The sequence below is a fragment of the Oncorhynchus tshawytscha genome, linkage group LG21 (genome assembly GCF_018296145.1).
Source record: "Oncorhynchus tshawytscha isolate Ot180627B linkage group LG21, Otsh_v2.0, whole genome shotgun sequence".
Taxonomy (NCBI): Eukaryota; Metazoa; Chordata; class Actinopteri; order Salmoniformes; family Salmonidae; genus Oncorhynchus; species Oncorhynchus tshawytscha.
The window spans coordinates 19276260-19293393 of record NC_056449.1 but is presented as its reverse complement, the minus strand read 5'-3'; the positions used below and the strand labels follow the sequence as shown (position 1 = coordinate 19293393).

The following is a 17134-nucleotide window of genomic DNA, read 5'->3' as shown; positions in this document are numbered from 1 at the left end:
TGCGAATAGTCCATTTGCACGCTGCTCTACCTCAAGCAGAAGCCGTACCCAGGAGTGTTCAGCGCCATAGAACTTTCAGATAGAAATGTAGGACAGACCTGATTCTATACTGTGTAGAATAGGATATCACAAACTCTATAAATTAAATTTCTCTCTGCTAAGTTCGAACTATAAATATTTTTGAAGAATCCTCTGGTCATGTTTTGATCATTGTGTTTCTGACTTTTCTGGGATGATCTTAGGTCAGTGAGCCCAGCCTGGAAGCGTCTCAGAGAGCAGATGAAGTTGCTACCTTGGCTGATCCAGGACCTGTCAGAAACAAACCACCATGTGAAGCTCCCACAACAGGTAATCAAAATTTGTTTTCAGAACAGAATTAACCTCAAACTGCCTTTTTGACAAAAGTCTTTATTTCCCGCAGCCCTCTCAGCTATCACACACCCAACACTTTTTTTTTCTTTGCGTCTCCAACTGGCACTCTATGTTTGCTTGTGAACTCTCTATCTATCCCCTCCTTTTCTCCTCCTCACCCCCTTAACCTCCCTCCTTCCTCCCCTCTCCTTGCTTGTGCTATAGAGCTGGCTAACAGTGCCAGTTATCCACCAGCAACCGGCAACCCTAGGTTAGGCCTACGTTGGGAGTTCTTCACCACGCCAGGTAAACTGCTCACTGTTTAGTTGAGCTTGCCTGTAACCCTCTTTGGGGTTCATGTACTCATACATAGTACAGGGTTTCCCCATGGCTTCCCCGGAGGCTGGGTGACAGCACTGGAAACCTGTTTCCTCACTCTACTGGTTTTGTCATTTACTATTGGAGTCCTGTGGACTCTTATAATGCTGTAATTACTATAGTAACAATGTTAATACAACATTGCTACGTATAAATACAGTGTTTCTAATGAACTGAATGTTTTCTTAAGATTTGAATCAAACAACTTTGTGTCGGAGGTAAAACAAATGGAAGCATCATTACAAATGTTTGGGAGAGTTGTTGTTAAACAGTCTGATGATTTAAAGTTGTTCAGGGGATGTAACACACACAAAAGCCCAGGCCCAGACAAAATAAGTGGACATGTGTTAAAGCACTGTGCTGAACCAATTGGCTGGTGTTTTTAGACATTTTCCAATCCTCACTCGATCAGCAGCACGTGCCAGTATTGTGGAAAAACTCAATAATTATACCCATTCCTAAAGCATCTAATCCCTCTGTGCTGAATGACTACCACCCTGTTGCCTTCACATCCTTAGTAATGAAATGCCTTGAGAAACTTGTGAAAAGTCATATTCTCAGCGTCACCCTGAAGCTTCTCGACCCATTTCAGTTTGCCTATCAGCCTAGCAGAAGAGTTGATGATGCCATTCTTACCCTCCTTAACATGGTCTATAGACATCTAGAGGGTGTCAAATCCCATTTAGGGTTCTGTTTGTTGACTTTTCTTCTGCATTCAGCACTGTTTCCTTAGACGGGAGGCTGGTTTTGTGGCTGTTGGACTTCCTGATCCAATGCTCACAGCGAGTCAAAATAGGTCCCCACGTGTCGGACATACGCAATACCAACACAGGCTCTCCTCAGGGATGTGTTTTGTCCCCACTCCTGTACATCTTGTACACTAATAGTTGTACTAGTTCCCATCCTAACAGACACCTCGTTAAGTTTGCTGAGGACACTGCCTTGATCAGCCTGTTGCATGATGATGAGGAACATCATGGCCCGGTCCTAGATGACTTTGTAGAATGGTGTGAGGAATCACACTTGGTCCTCAATACCAACAAGACCAAAGAGAGATGGAAGTGCACAGACATCTATCAGAGGTCAGAATATAGTGGAAGTGTACAACACCTACCTCTGCAGCATCTATCAGAGGTCAGAACATATTCAGGAGGTTGTCTATCAGAGGAATACAAATGTACAACACCTACGGTGTCCTCTTGGCACAATAAGCTTCAGTGGAGTAAATGTACAGACCTGATCTACAAAAAGAGCCAACAGAGACTGTCCTTTCTCAAAAAGCTGGGATCTTTCAATGTACACTATACTGACTCTGTTTTACCAATCTTTCATTGAGAATATTTTAACTTTTTGTATTGTTTGTTGGTTTGGTAATACCACTGTCAGCCAGAGAAATATGCTGAGGATTATCACTACAGCAAGCAAGGTACTTTGTGTCAGACAGACAGGCCTGGATGAGATCTTTAAGGTCAGGGCCCGCCAAGGCTCACAAAATCATTTTAGACCCAAGCCACCCCCTGTACCCAGACTCTGAACTACTCCCCTCTGGGCGCAGGTATAGGGCACCCCTCAGCAGGAAAAACTAAACTAAACAATAATTTGTGCCAGGTGTGATATCCCTCCTAAATAGCTTGGTCTAATGTTCCTATCGACTCAGTAAGACCAGCAGGCTAGTCTTTTAAAAAAAAAATGTTTTATTGGTGTGTAACTGTTATGAAAGTTGTATTGTCAATATTTAAACAACACTTTAAACGTGTACATGACACTGCAACAAAATTGTAAGTAAGAGTTTTAAATAAATAAGAGAAACTTCTTGTAAAGTGTTAAAGAATTGTTGAATGTAGATTTTTAGTGTACTTTTGCACAGGAAACTGGAATTGTTAGCCACTCAGTAATGACAAATACCACACAGCTTGTAGCTTTTCAGCAACTCTATTCACCTTCATACCTTCTCACCTAGATTTGTTCCCTGCCACCTTTCGCTTCATTCCCTCATTCCTTTACCTGACATTATTTAAATAGCTTTTGCGTTCACACCAAGACAGTGTAATGACTAAAAAGATCATGTCCACTCCGCATCAGTTCCTGTGTTTTGAACGATGTTTGTTTTCTAACCGACTACCTTTTTCACTGTATCTCTATTTCATAGAGGGGGCAGAGCAGGAGCGTGGTACAGCAGCGGTGAGTCCATTCTAACTGTTCCATCTGCTATAATCTTTCCTGGTAGAGTTCTAAAGGGGGTTTTACTAGTTCTCATCTGGTTGAGACAACAACAAAAAATATGGTGTCAATACCGTCCCAAATGCATTGGATACAATGCATTTTAACAGACAATCCAGGGTTGTGTTCATTAGGGCACACAGTAACTAAACCGTGAAACCAAAAAAACTTTTCTTATTGGGCAAGTTCATTATTGGCTCTCCGTTTCACTCCATTTCAGAGCGTGTTTTTCCGTTTTGTCTACTGAGCACAATCCATTTGTTGTTTTTCTAATATATTTAGGACCTCCCTAAAACCCAATGCTTGATAGGTTGAGCCAATGAACAATGACCAATCAGATGAGGATTATGTACAAAGTGCCCAGCCTTGCTCTTCATCCCCTCATCTCTCGCTCTTTTCTCTCTCCTTAGTAGGACACCTTTGGCTAGCATGGACATAGTGCTGTTGTAGATCAACTGTCTCCTCTCTTCCCTTTCTGTGGATGTGTGTGTACTTTGGTTTATGAATATGTGGGTCGGCGTGTGTGCGCTCTGGGTGGGCTCTATCAGGTCACTCAGGTGTCATCCCCGGTAGTGGCCCAGGCTAAGCGGGGTGACCGCTGGTTTTGGGACCCAAATGAGGAGCGAAAGCGTCAGGAAAGGTGGCAGCAAGAGCAGGAGCGCATGCTTCAGGTAGAGTTAAGCTACTAAAGACCCAAAAGCTAGGCCTGATTTAGCATGCTACTAAATAACAAAAGCTAGGCCTGATTTAGCATGCTGCTATATACTCATTAACAAAAGCTAGGCCTGAGTTAGCATACGGCTAATAATATGTTAACAAAAGGCCAGAGTTAGCATGCTAAAACTAGGCCTGAGTTAGCATGATGCCCTATTGACTTTAGCTAAAGATAGGCCCGAATAAGCCTACTGATTACTGAATCTATGGTCTGCAGCACCAGTTACATTTACCCAAAGCAGGTGCTAACTTTCTGTTCGCTTGCAGACACATTTTAATTAACCACATCCTGCTTAGTCATCTGCCAGCTCTGAGTCTGAAGTCAACCCCCAATGTGCTACTCACTGCTGTGCACACAGTGGCCACACAGCGGCAGCATTGCACAATAAAAGCTGTGTGCTGTGGCATGACCTGCGTGTCTCTCACACTCGCCAGAGACTCAAATCTTCCGCCAGTCAACTTCGCTCTCCTCCTCTACCTACCCGTCATAGGGTGTCTCAATACTCCAAATAACCTTGTTTTCTTCATCCTCACCTAACCTATATTCTCAGATCTATAAATCTACAGATGAAGGTGAGAAGAAAAGAAAGCCATTTTAGACTATTGAGATCCACCCACAGGGTTTGCTTTGCTGATGCATGAACCCTTGTCACCTTAGACTCCTAAACCACCTTGTCAGTGCATGGTGTGTCTGTTTCTTTGGTTGGCAGCTTTTTAATGTATTTTCTCTCTTTTACAACCCTCATCATACACACATGCTATGTTTGTGTATGCCCACTTTTTCCTGTCACATGATTGGCTCATGCTTCTCAATGGTACTTAATATAGACCTGAACTAACACAATATATTTATTTTAGATGAAATCCAATGTTAATGGATAGTTCATTCGAAATCTAAGTTAATCAGATGTTTTCATATTTCAAAAGGAGTCTGAAGTTGAGTCTTCCACATTTCACACCATCTTTCAAGGAAAAAGGCACATTTTTTTCATTAGTTCCTTGTTGATACAATCCCAACATGTTTTGCATGTCAGCAGTCAAGTTTTCAAGACATTGGATTTTCATGAAGCAAAGTGTCATGAGCCATCATCATGTTTTAGGGAGAGTGATAAGTACTTTGTTAGTTACTAAAATACGAAAAGTGGCAAATCCCGATATGCTTTATGGCCAGGTATGGCCCAATAGGCATCTTTTCTGACCATCCGTCTGTCTGTGTGACATGTCATCGATGTTGAATGTGTGCCATCTCTTGTTGCCATGGTAATAGGAGAAGTACCAGCATGAGCAGGAGAAGCTGAAACAGGAGTGGGAGAGAGCGCAAAGAGAGGTGGAAGACGAGGAGAGGAGATACCATGAGGAGGTGTGTTGAGTGAGTGTGTGTGTGTGTGTGCAAATATGAAAGTGGCTGCTGAATGAATACAAACTCCAATTTCTCCCTCCCTTCCTCCCTATTTTTCCCTCCCTATTTCCCTCCCTCCCTCCCTATTTCTCTCCCTCCCTATTTCTCCCTCCCTCCCTTCCTCCCTATTTCTCCCTCCTCCCTCCCTATTTCTCCCTCCCTCCCTCCCTCTATTTCTCTCCCTCCCTCTCTATTTCTCTCCCTCCCTCTCTATTTCTCTCCCTCCCTCTCTATTTCTCTCCCTCCTCCTATTTCCCTCCCTCCCTATTTCTCTCCCTCCCTCCTCTCTATTTCTCTCCCTCCCTCTCTATTTCTCTCCCTCCCTCTCTATTTCTCTCCCTCCCTCTCTATTTCTCTCCTCCTCTCTATTTCTCTCCCTCCCTCTCTATTTCTCTCCCTCCCTCTCTATTTCTCTCCCTCCCTCTCTATTTCTCTCCCTCCCTCTCTATTTCCTCCCTCCCTATTTCTCTCCCTCCCTCCCTCCCTATTTCTATTTCCCTCCCTCCCCCTATTTCTCTCTCTCCCTCCCTCCCTCCCTATTTCCTTCCCTCCCTCCCTATTTCTCTCCCTCCCTCCCTATTTCTCTCCTCTCTCCCTCCCTCTCTCTCCCTCCCTCTCTCTCTCCCTCCCTCCCTCCTTCCTATTTCTCTCCTCCTATTTCTCTCCATCCCTCTCTCCCTCCCTCCCTCCCTATTTCTCTCCCTCTCTCCCTCCCTCCCTATTTCTCTCCCTCTCTCCCTCCCTCCCTCCCTATTTCTCTCCCTCCCTCCCTCCCTCCCTATTTCTCTCCCTCCCTCCCTCCCTCCCTCCCTATTTCTCTCCCTCCCTCCCTCCCTCCCTCCCTATTTCTCTCCCTCCCTCCCTCCCTATTTCTCTCCCTCCCTCCCTCCCTATTCTCTCCCTCCCTATTTCTCTCCCTCCCTCCCTCCCTATTTCTCTCCCTCCCTATTTCTCTCCCTCCTATTTCTCTCCCTCCCTCCCTCCCTATTTCCCTCCCTCCCGCCCTCTCTATTTCCCTCCCTCCCGCCCTCTCTATTTCTCTCCCTCCCGCCCTCCTCCCTATTTCTCTCCCTCCCTCCCTATTTCTCCTCCCTCCCCTCCCTATTTCCCTCCCTCCCGCCCTCTCTATTTCCCTCCTCCCGCCCTCTCTATTTCTCTCCCTCCCGCCCTCCCTATTTCTCTCCCTCCGCCCTCCCTCCCCCCTCTATTTCTCTCCCTCCCTCCTATTTCTCTCCTCCCTCCTCTCTATTTCTCTCCCTCCGCCCTCTCTATTTCTCTCCCTCTATTTCCCTCCCCCTCTATTTCTCTCCCTCCTCCCTATTTCTCTCCCTCCCTCCTATTCCCCTCCCTCCCGCCCTCTCTATTTCTCGCCCTCCTCCCCCTCTATTTCTCTCCCTCCCTCCCTCCTCCCTATTTCTCTCCCCTATTTCCCCTCCCTCCCTATTTCCCTCCCTCCCGCCCTCTCTATTTCTCTCCCTCCCTCCGCCCTCTCTATTTCTCTCTCCCCTCCGCCCTCTCTATTTCTCTCCCGCCCTCTCTATTTCTCTCCCTCCCTCCCGCCCTCTCTATTTCCCCCTCCCTCCCGCCCTTTCTATTTCTCTCCCGCCCTCCCGCCCTCTCTATTTCTCTCCGCCCTCTCTATTTCTCTCTCCCTCTCTCCCTCCCTCCCTCCCCATTTCTCTCCCGCCCTCTCTATTTTCTCTCCGCCCTCTCTTTCTCTCTCCCTTCCTCCTCTCTATTTCTCTCCCTCCCTCCCCGCCCTCTCCATTTCTCTCTCGCCCTCCGCCCTCTCTATTTCTCTCCCTCCCGCCCTCTCTATTTCCCTCCCTCCCGCCCTCTCTATTTCTCTCCCTCTATTTCCTCCCTCCCGCCCTCTCTATTTCTCTCCCTCCCGCCCTCTCTGTTTCTCTCCCTCCCGCCCTCCCTCCCCTCTATTTCTCTCCTCCCTATTTCTCTCCCTCCTCCCTATTTCCCTCCCTCCCGCCCTCTCTGTTTCCCTCCCTCCCGCCCTCTCTGTTTCTCTCCCTCCCGCCCTCCCCTCTGTTTCTCTCCCTCCCTATTTCTCTCCCTCCCTCCCTATTTCCCTCCGCCCTCTCTGTTTCCCTCCCTCCCACCCTCTCTGTTTCCCTCCCTCCCGCCCTCTCTATTTCTCTCCCTCCCCCTCTATTTCTCTCCCTCCTCCCTATTTCTCTCCCTCCCCGCCCTCTCTATTTCTCGCCCTCCGCCCTCTCTATTTCTCTCTCCCTCTCTCCCTCCCTCCCTCCCTATTTCTCTCCCTCCCTCCCCCTCTATTTTTCTCCCTCCCTCCCTCCCTATTTCTCTCCCTATTTCCCTCCCTCCCGCCCTCTCTATTTCTCTCTCGCCCTCCCGCCCTCTCTCTATTTCTCTCCCGCCCTCCCGCCCTCCCGCCCTCTCTATTTCTCTCTCCCTCCCGCCCTCTCTGTTTCTCTCTCCCTCTCTCCCTCCTCCCCATTTCTCTCCCTCCCTCCCCATTTCTCTCCCTCTCTCCGCCCTCTCTATTTCTCTCCCTCCCTCCCTCCCCCCCTATTTCTCTCCCTCCCTCCCTATTTCCCTCCCTCCCGCCCTCTCTGTTTCTCTCCCTCCCGCCCTATTTCCTTCCTCCCTCCCGCCCTCTCTATTTCTCTCCCGCCCTCCCGCCCTCTCTTTTCTCTCCCGCCCTCTCTATTTCTCTCTCCCTCCCTCCCCATTTCTCTCCCTCCCTCCCCATTTCTCTCCCTCCCTCCGCCCTCTCTATTCTCTCCCTCCCTCCCGCCCTCTCTATTTCTCTCCCTCCCTCCCGCCCTCTCTATTTCTCTCCCTCCCTCCGCCCTCTCTATTTCTCTCCCTCTATTTCCCTCCCTCCCGCCCTCTCTGTTCTCTCCCTCCCGCCCTCTCTGTTTCTCTCCCTCCGCCCTCCCTCCCCTCTGTTTCTCTCCCTCCCTATTTCTCTCCCTCCCTCCCTATTTCCTCCCTCCCGCCCTCTCTATTTCCCTCCCTCCCGCCTCTCTGTTTCTCTCCCTCCCTATTTCCCTCCCTCCCGCCCTCTCTATTTCCCTCCCTCCCGCCCTCTCTATTTCTCTCCCTCCCGCCCTCCCTCCCCCTCTTTCTCTCCCTCCCTATTTCTCTCTCCCTCCCTCCTATTTCCCTCCCTCCCGCCCTCTCTGTTTCCCTCCCTCCCGCCCTCTCTATTTCCCTCCCTCCCGCCCTCTCTATTTCTCTCCCTCCCGCCCTCCCTCCCCCTCTGTTTCTCTCCCTCCCTCCCTATTTCTCTCCCTCCCTCCCTATTTCCCTCCCTCCCTCCTATTTCCTCCCTCCCGCCCTCTCTGTTTCTCGCCCTCCGCCCTCTCTGTTTCTCTCCCTCCTCCGCCCTCCCTCCCCCTCTATTTTTCTCCCTCCCTCCCTCCCTATTTCTCTCCCTATTTCCCTCCCTCCCTATTTCCCTCCCTCCCTATTTCCCTCCCTATTTCTCTCTCCCTCCCTCCCCATTTCTCTCCCTCCCTCCCCATTTCTCTCCCTCCCTCCGCCCTCTCTGTTCTCTCCCTCCCTCCCGCCCTCTCTATTTCTCTCCCTCCCTCCCCGCCCTCTCTATTTCTCTCCTCCCTCCCCCGCCCTCTCTGTTTCTCTCCCTCCCTCCCGCCCTCTCTGTTTCTCTCCCTCCCTCCCGCCCTCTCTCTTTCTCTCCCTCCCTCCCGCCCTCTCTATTTCTCTCCCGCCCTCTCTATTTCTCTCCCGCCCTCTCTATTTCTCTCCCGCCCTCTCTCTTTCTCTCCTCCCTCCGCCCTCTCTATTTCTCTCCCTCCCTCCCGCCCTCTCTGTTTCTCTCCCTCCCTCCCGCCCTCTCTGTTCTCTCTCTCCCTCCCGCCCCTCTGTTTCTCTCTCTCCCTCCGCCCTCTCTTTCTCTCCCCCGCCCTCCTGCCCTCTCTATTTCTCTCTCCCTCCCTCCCTATTTCTCTCCCTCCCTCCGCCCTCTCTATTTCTCTCCCTCCCTCCCGCCCTCTCTATTTCTCTCCCTCCCTCCCCTCTATTTCTCTCCCTCCTCCCTATTTCCCTCCCTCCCGCCCTCTCTATTTCTCTCCCTCTATTTCTCCCCCTCCCGCCCTCTCTTTTCTCTCCCTCCCTCCCGCCCTCTCTATTTCCCTCCTCCCGCCCTCTCTATTTCCCTCCCTCCCGCCCTCTCTATTTCTCTCCCTCCCTCGCGCCCTCTCTATTTCTCTCCCCCGCCCTCTCTATTTCTCTCCCCCGCCCTCTCTTGCCCCCTCCCCCGCCCTCTCTATTTCTCTCCCTCCCTCCCGCCCTCTCTATTCTCTCCCCCCCGCCCTCTCTATTTCTCTCCCCCGCCCTCTCTTGCCCCCCCTCCCGCCCTCTCTTTCCCTCCCGCCCTCTCCCTCCCTCTCCCTCCCTCCCGCCCTCTCCCTCCCGCCCTCTCTCTCCCTCCCTCCCCGCCCTCTCTCTCCCTCCCTCCCGCCCTCTCTCTCCCGCCCTCTCTCTCCCTCTCTCCCGCCCTCTCCCTCCCGCCCTCTCTCTCCCTCCCCCGCCTCTCTCTCCCACCCTCCCGCCCTCTCTCCCCTCCCGCCCTCTCTCTCCCGCCCTCCCGCCCTCTCCCTCCCTCCCGCCCTCTCTCTCCCTCCCTCCCGCCCTCTCTCTCCCCCTCCCTCCCGCCCTCTCTCTCCCGCCCTCTCTCTCTCCCTCCCTCCCGCCCTCTCTCTCCTCCCTCCCGCCCTCTCTCTCCCGCCCTCTCTCTCCCGCCCTCTCTCTCTCTCCCTCCCTCCGCCCTCTCCCGCCCTCTCTCTCCCTCCCTCCCGCCCTCTCTCTCCCGGCCTCTCTCTCCTCCCTCCCGCCCTCTCTCTCCCGCCCTCTCTCCCTCCCTCCCGCCCTCTCTCTCCCTCCCTCCCGCCCTCTCTCTCCCTCCTCCCGCCCTCTCTATTTCTCTCCCTCCCTCCTGCCCTCTCTATTTCTCTCCCTCCCGCCCTCTCTATTTCCCTCCCTCCCTATTTCTCTCTCTATTTCTCTTTCTCTCCCTTCCTCCCACCCTCTTTTGCTCTATTTCTCTCTATTTTCCTCCCACTTTTCCTCATTCCCTCCCTTTTTCCACAGGAGCGAAGGATACTAGAGGAGACTGTGGCCCCTCTGACCCCCCTCTCCTCCACCCTGCCCTCGCCCATCCGGGGGGACACCCCCGCGCCTATGGACCCCCAGGACACCATCGTCCGGTCGCTGGCCGACTGGGAACGCAAGCAGGAGCTGCTGGAGAGACAGGGGGTGAGAGGAGAAGTTATATTGGGTTACCTTTCAAATTAAAATAACGTGTTTTAAATATGTATATGCCGTGCATTCGGAAAGTATTCAGACCCCTTGACTTTTTCCACATTTTGTTACGTTACATCATTATTCTAAAATTGATTAAATCGTTTTTTCCCCTTCGTCAATCTACATACAATACCCCATAATGGCAAAGTAAAAACAGTTTTTTAGATTTATTAAGAATGTAAAACTAAAATACACATTTACATAAGTATTCAGACCTTTTACTCATTACTTTGTTGAAGCACCTTTGGCAGAGATTACAGCCTCAAGTCTTGAGTACGACGCTAAAAGCTTGCCACACCTGTATTTGGGAAGTTTATCCCATTCCTCTCTAGATCCTCACAAGCTCTGCCAGGTTGGATGGGGCGCGTTGCTGCTATTTTCAGGTCTCTCCAGAGATGTTCTATGTTCAAGTCTGGGCTCTGGCTGGGCAACTCAAGGACATTCAGAGACCTGTCCCGAAGCCACTCCTGCTTTGTCTTGGCTGTGTGCTTAGGGTCGTTGTCCTGTTGGAAGGTGAACCTTCGCCCGAGTCTGAGAACCTGTTCCAGAGCGTTCAGGATCTCTGTACTTATCTCCGTTCATCTTTGCATCGATCCTGACTGGTCTCGCAGTCCATGCCACTGCAAAACATCCCCACAGCAAGATGCTGCCGCCACCATGCTTCACCGGAGGAATGGTGAAAGGTTTCCTCCAGACGTGACCCTTGGCATTCAGGCCAAAGAGTTCAATCTTGGTTTCATCAGACCAGAGAATCTTGTTTATCATGGTCTGAGAGTCTTTAGGTGTCTTTTGGCAAACTTCAAGCGGGCTGTAATGTGCATTTTATTGAAGAATGTCTTCTGTCTGGCCACTCTACCAAAAAGGCCTGATTTGGTTTGGGAGCCGAGATGGTTTGTTGTGGAAAAATTTTGGTCAATCATATTTCACAAATACTGGAGCATGTGGGTTTAATAGACTTTTTATTACTTCATAATAAAAGCTGAGCTGCATCATAAAGACAACTGCCTTCCAGCCTTGGCACACATGTTTTATACATTTGTCCTTCTTATGTCATACTCATAGTAACTCCTCTTAATGGCTTATCACCTCTGGCATTTAGCCACCGTTATAATATTGCCTTAACATTAGGACATGTAACCTGTAGAGTCACAGAAATAGTTTAATGCATGTAGGACCATAGCAACTAGAGGTCGACCGATAATGATTTTTCAATACCGATGCCGATTATTGGAGGACTAAAAAAGCTGATACCGATTAATTGGCCACGTTTTTAAAATAAATATATATATATATACATTATTTATATATATGTATATATATATATATATATTTATATATTATTTATATATACATTATTTATATATATATATATATATATATATATATATATATATATATATATATTTATATATATATATATATACATTATTTATATATATATATATATATATATATATATATATATATATTATATATATATATTTATATATATATATATATATATATATATTTATATACATTATTTATATATATATATATACATTATTTATATATATATATATAATATATATATATATATAAATAATGTATATATATATATAATAATCATTGTTTATTTGTAATAATGACAATTACAACAATACTGAATGAACACTTATTTTAACTTAATATAATACATCAATAAAATCAATTTAGCCTCAAATAAATAATGAAACGTGTTCAATTTGGTTTAAATAATGCAAAAACAAAGTGTTGGAGAAGAAAGTAAAAGTGCAATATGTGCTTTGTAAGAAAGCTAACGTTTAAGTTCCTTGCTCAGAACATGAACATATGAAAGCTGGTGGTTCCTTTTAACACATGATTCTTCAATATTCCCAGGTAAGAAGTTTTAGGTTGTAGTTATTATAGGACGCTTTCCTCTATACCATTTGTATTTCATTAACCTTTGACTATTGGATGTTCTTATAGGCACTTTACTATTGCCAGTGTAACAGTATAGCTTCTGTCCCTCTCCTCGCTCCTCCCTGGGCTCGAACCAGGAACACAACGACAACAGCCACCATCAAATATATAGCATTTCCCATGCAGAGCATGGGAACAACCACTCAAGGCTCAGAGCGAGTGACGTTTGAAACGCTATTAGCACGCACTAACTAGCTAGCCATTTCACTTCGGTTACACCAGCCTCATCTCGGGAGTTGATAGGCTTGAAGTCATAAACAGCAAAATGCTTGACGCTATACAACGAAGAGCTGCTGGCAAAACGCCCGAAAGTGCTGTTTGAATGCATGTTTACGCACCTGCTTCTGCCTACCACCGCTCAGTCAGATACTTAGATGCTTGTATGCTCAGTCAGATTATATGCAACACAGGACACGCTAGATAATATCTAGTAATATCATCAACCATGTGTAGTTAACTAGTGATTATGATTGATTGATTTGTTTTTATAAGAAATGTTTAACTAGCTAGCAATTTACCTTGGCTTACTGCATTCACGTAACAGGCAGTCTCCTTGTGGAGTGCAACGAGAGAGAGGCAGGTCGGATGTTATTGCGTTGGACTAGATAACTGTAAGGTTGCAAGATTGGATTCCCCGAGCTGACAAGGTGAAAATCTGTTGTTCTGCCCCTGGACGAGGCAGTTCACCCACCGTTCCTAGGCCGTCATTGAAAATAAGAATGTGTTCTGAACTGACTTGCCTAGTTAAATAAAGATTAAATAAAGGTGTAAAAAAATAATTTAAAAATCTGCAAAATCGGTGTACCGATTTCCGATTGTTATGAAAACTTGAAATCGGCCATTCCGATTAATCGGTCGACCTCTAATAGCAACAGACCTTGGCACTCTACAGGAATAACCCATATATGTTATCCTGCTGACTCTTCTGAAAGGGGAACCCCTGTTCCAGAAAAGACCCAAGGGTTGTAACCATAGTTGGCTTTAACAGTTACAAGAATGTCCAATGACCTAGAGCACAAATACTTACACTAATTTTGCTGGCTCCTTCTGAAATATATAATTGCCACGTATGTACTGAAAATTCACAATAAAGGTTCTCCCATCTCCACAGAGGAACTCTAGAGCTCTGTTAGATTGGGTTCTTGATCACCTCCCTGACCAAGGCCCTTCTCCCCCGATTGCTCAGTTTGGCCGGGCGGCCAGCTCATGGAAGTCTTGTTGGTTACAAACTATTTCCATTTAAGAATGATGGAGGTCACTGTGTTCTTGGGGACCTTCAATGCAGCAGAAATGTTTCGGTACCCTTTGTTAACTCGAAATGACACAACAACAAGGTTCCAGTTTAACAACGTTTACTATACTGTATTAGCACACTACGTCTTTTTGAGTTCCTTAGCAGCCAGCTCCTCGAGCCACTAATGTGCTTTTGGCACTATTCCAGTTAAGGATTCTTTAAGGTTAAACGCCTACCTTGTTGAGGCATTTCTTTGACTTCCTCAAACACTCAATTTTTACTCCAATTACTGAGCTCGTCTAGCTTCACTTAGTCAAATGACACATCCTTTGTTTCAAGTGCATCGATTTTCCATTGGTTCAATTCTGAGATTATCGACAAGTGACCGGTCAGCTGACCCTGTTGTACCAGAAAGTGTAGCTGGTTCAGAGTACTGCAAGTTGTACCAGTTTGGTGTTTTCCTTTGTCTTTTCCTGCTCCTCCAATGACTGTTTCTGGATGTGGAATACCACTTTCTTTGTCCATGTATTTAAGTGTGTCCAGTTTTCAGACTGGAACAACCATGTTGTCTTAACACATGTGGCTGTTGAATGTTTTCCTAATTTGAACGCTCAACAGTATTATCTGTGGCATGGTTGAAGGTGTCTGCTCCATTTCCTGTCAGTTTCAGTGTCCATGTCATTGGATATGACATCTGGTTGGTGTGTGTCTGTTAATGTGTCCTTTTTGTCATTTTCATTAGGAGGCTGATTCTCAGCAACAGCCCCTCCTATCTTGTTGATCATTTACTTTCCTCAATCTTGAGTGATGCACAATGGTGTTTCCGTGCCTCACAAATATCACCACACCATCTTGGCCAATGACTACTCCCGGTCCTTTCCACTCTTGACAGTCAACTCGTTTGAAGTACACTTTCCAGTCTCGTACTTCTCATCGGTGGGTCGAAGCAGTTTACGCAGAGCCCTGCAAGTTCTCTCTGAGCATATCTCAACACCGTTAAAAGGCACTCGACTCAGTGTAGGGACGTGGACTTAACTAATAAAGTGAAATTGTGAACTAACAGTTTTTAATTTATTAAACGGCTAATGTGACCACAGTTAATGTGCCGTGCCGTAAGGCAGTGGGTTTTGTGATTTGGCGGATTTTAGGGTGATTGTAACTAACCCTTTGAAACTGTCTTCATCTCTCTTCATCCACCAGGGGAACACCGAGAGAGTGGTATGGAAAGGACAAGATAACGACAGGAGTAGTGACATCAGCACAGCGTCCAGAGATGAGAGTCTGAAAACAGCAGTCAGGTCAGTCTGAGAGCGTGTGTGTGTGTGTGTTTGTGTGTGTGTGGCCTTGAACTCTACAATGGTCATGAGAATAATGACTTTCTATATAATGCCATTAATGAAATGGAAATTAGTTATGCATTTAATCAATCAATCATCAACAGCTCAATCAGCCAGAACAGCAGTCAGGCAGACAAGCTGACACCGAGTTTGCAGAATGGTCAGAGAGCACCACACACCATGGCCGTTCCCCAGCCACCCAACAAGAAACAAAATACAGAGGTCTTACTAGACTGCACCAAACCCAGCCAGCAGGCGCCCTCTCGGGACAGGAGGTATGTGCAGTGTCGGAACTAGAATTGTATACATTGGGTGGCCACGGCTACTTCAGGCGGTCCATAGACCATGACAGAAAATGAGTGTGTAACCCTAACCTGGCATCTAAGGAGCATGAATGAATCCTATGATTGCTGATTAGAGGTAGAAGTGATAATTCACATAACCCGGAGTTCTTCAATGTGGTAGATAGTGTGGTCCAAAAGGGTTACTTTTACTAGAATTCTTTAATATACTATGACTAGTCAGTGTCTCTACCTCGGAACTGCAGCTCAATTTCTCTCGCTCTCTCTCACTCACACACACACAAACATACTGTACTCACATACTGGAGAGACTTGGGTCACTCTGTTTTCATGAATATAGAATCTGGGTCTGTAAGTGTTGCACACCCAAAATATTTTAAGGAAATAAAGCTCAAGCACCAAGGAGATAAGATGGCGTTTGTGTGTTACATAAATTGCATAGTTTATTTACAAAAATGTACACAATGCAATTTGACATACCAGGTATCAAGCAGAAACCGACTTGAAAAATTAAAATAATTTTGCTGCCAATCAATATTACAAACTTACAGTATCGTGTGTGTGTGTACGTGCGTATGTGTGTGTGTGTGTTAACTAATAGCAAAGAGAAGTTTTGGAATTGGCCTAATCAAGACCAAATTAAATCTGTGTGACATGATACCCTTTGGATTTATCATTTTGAATATCTGTGTACTAGCTAGTACACAGTGTAGGTTTTAATCATGACCAGAGGGACCTCCTAAATGCCAAATTATCCTAGGTAGATTTAAAAACAGCATAATTCTGCAGTTCTGGTGAGAACTGGCAAAATGTTTCACAAACTCATCCATGTTGAGGGAGCGAGCCCTCCTTGACTCAACACTGAGGATTCTGAGGTGACTTAACCTGTCATCAACCATTGTTGTCCTAAGGTGGGTTTTAATCCGTTTTAAAGCTGAGAAGCTTTAACAACGGAAATCTTACAAAGTCGAAAAAGCACATGGAAGGCCTCTTTTTTTAAGATTCTAGAAACACAACAAAGTCGAGGAGAGTAGACGGTCTGTCCCTTCCACTTTTCTCTCTTATCAAGAAGCCGCTTGGTTTGATGTCCTCTAAATCTGACTCAAAGGTCTGAACAAAGGCAAACAGAGGCTCCTCATTCAAGAATGATGTAGTCTTTGGGTTGAGAGACTGAACCCCTTGCATTCTCGCAATTCTTCTCTGCAGCTCAGCTGTGAGTCTATCAAGCACCTGATAAAAGATATCTCTTTGGAAGCTCTCACCATCACTTTGGTCACTATTTTTCTGTCCTACAGTGCTCATCATCAATGAGTCGTGGGCTCTTAAGCTTGTTTTTAGGCTGTCTTTGACACACTATCCATTTATTTTACAGTGCTCTGCAATCTCTTCAACCTCTTTACATAGTTCTCCAAAGTAACCCTCACTTCTGTAGTCCTGTAATGTGCCTGTAAAGGCACCTACTAGATCCACAGCCCTTGATAGATTAAGAGCGCTTGATTGGAACATGTCAGAGACATTTGGCATCACCGAGCACTTTACAAAAGGTAACCAAAAGCCCTATGAAATGTAAATCTGAGTAAGTTGATATCCTGCCCCTTGGTAGCCTGTCCTCAGTCAATCACAGCTTGTGGAGCTGTGGAAATATTCTCTCTTCTGTATGTTCTTCTTATTCTTCTGTTTCTCGCCACCAACGTTAATATTCTCTCATCCTCGATTTGAAAAATGCGCCCCCCCGAACGTCAACATAAAATGCTTCTTTCAGCAAGATGTGAAATGAGAATCAGCATCAAACTGCCAGTAGCGAATTGAATGTTGGGGTGGCACCCGGGGTGGCCAATCAGATGTCAGGGGTGTCCAGTGTCACCCCGGACACCCCTCTGGCTCTGCATATGTGCGGGTGAGAAGAGATTAGGGGTGAAGGGAACGGTGT

The 17134-nt window shown here is 47.0% G+C and overlaps 1 protein-coding gene across 6 annotated transcripts in view; it reads left to right on the top strand.

The window, feature by feature from the left end:
* Window positions 1–17134, top strand: part of LOC112244918 (LIM and calponin homology domains-containing protein 1) — a 150713-nt gene that overhangs the window by 126125 nt on the left and 7454 nt on the right. For 5 of the 6 annotated variants that reach the window (XM_042303173.1, XM_042303175.1, XM_042303172.1 and 2 more), the window contains 7 exons: window positions 243–348; window positions 2879–2910; window positions 3498–3620; window positions 4931–5023; window positions 10157–10321; window positions 14766–14863; window positions 15007–15177. In XM_042303173.1, the coding sequence (XP_042159107.1) occupies window positions 243–348; window positions 2879–2910; window positions 3498–3620; window positions 4931–5023; window positions 10157–10321; window positions 14766–14863; window positions 15007–15177 (788 nt within the window). The remainder of the gene's footprint in view (window positions 1–242; window positions 349–2878; window positions 2911–3497; window positions 3621–4930; window positions 5024–10156; window positions 10322–14765; window positions 14864–15006; window positions 15178–17134) is intronic. The other variant, XM_042303176.1, reaches the window with a different exon arrangement.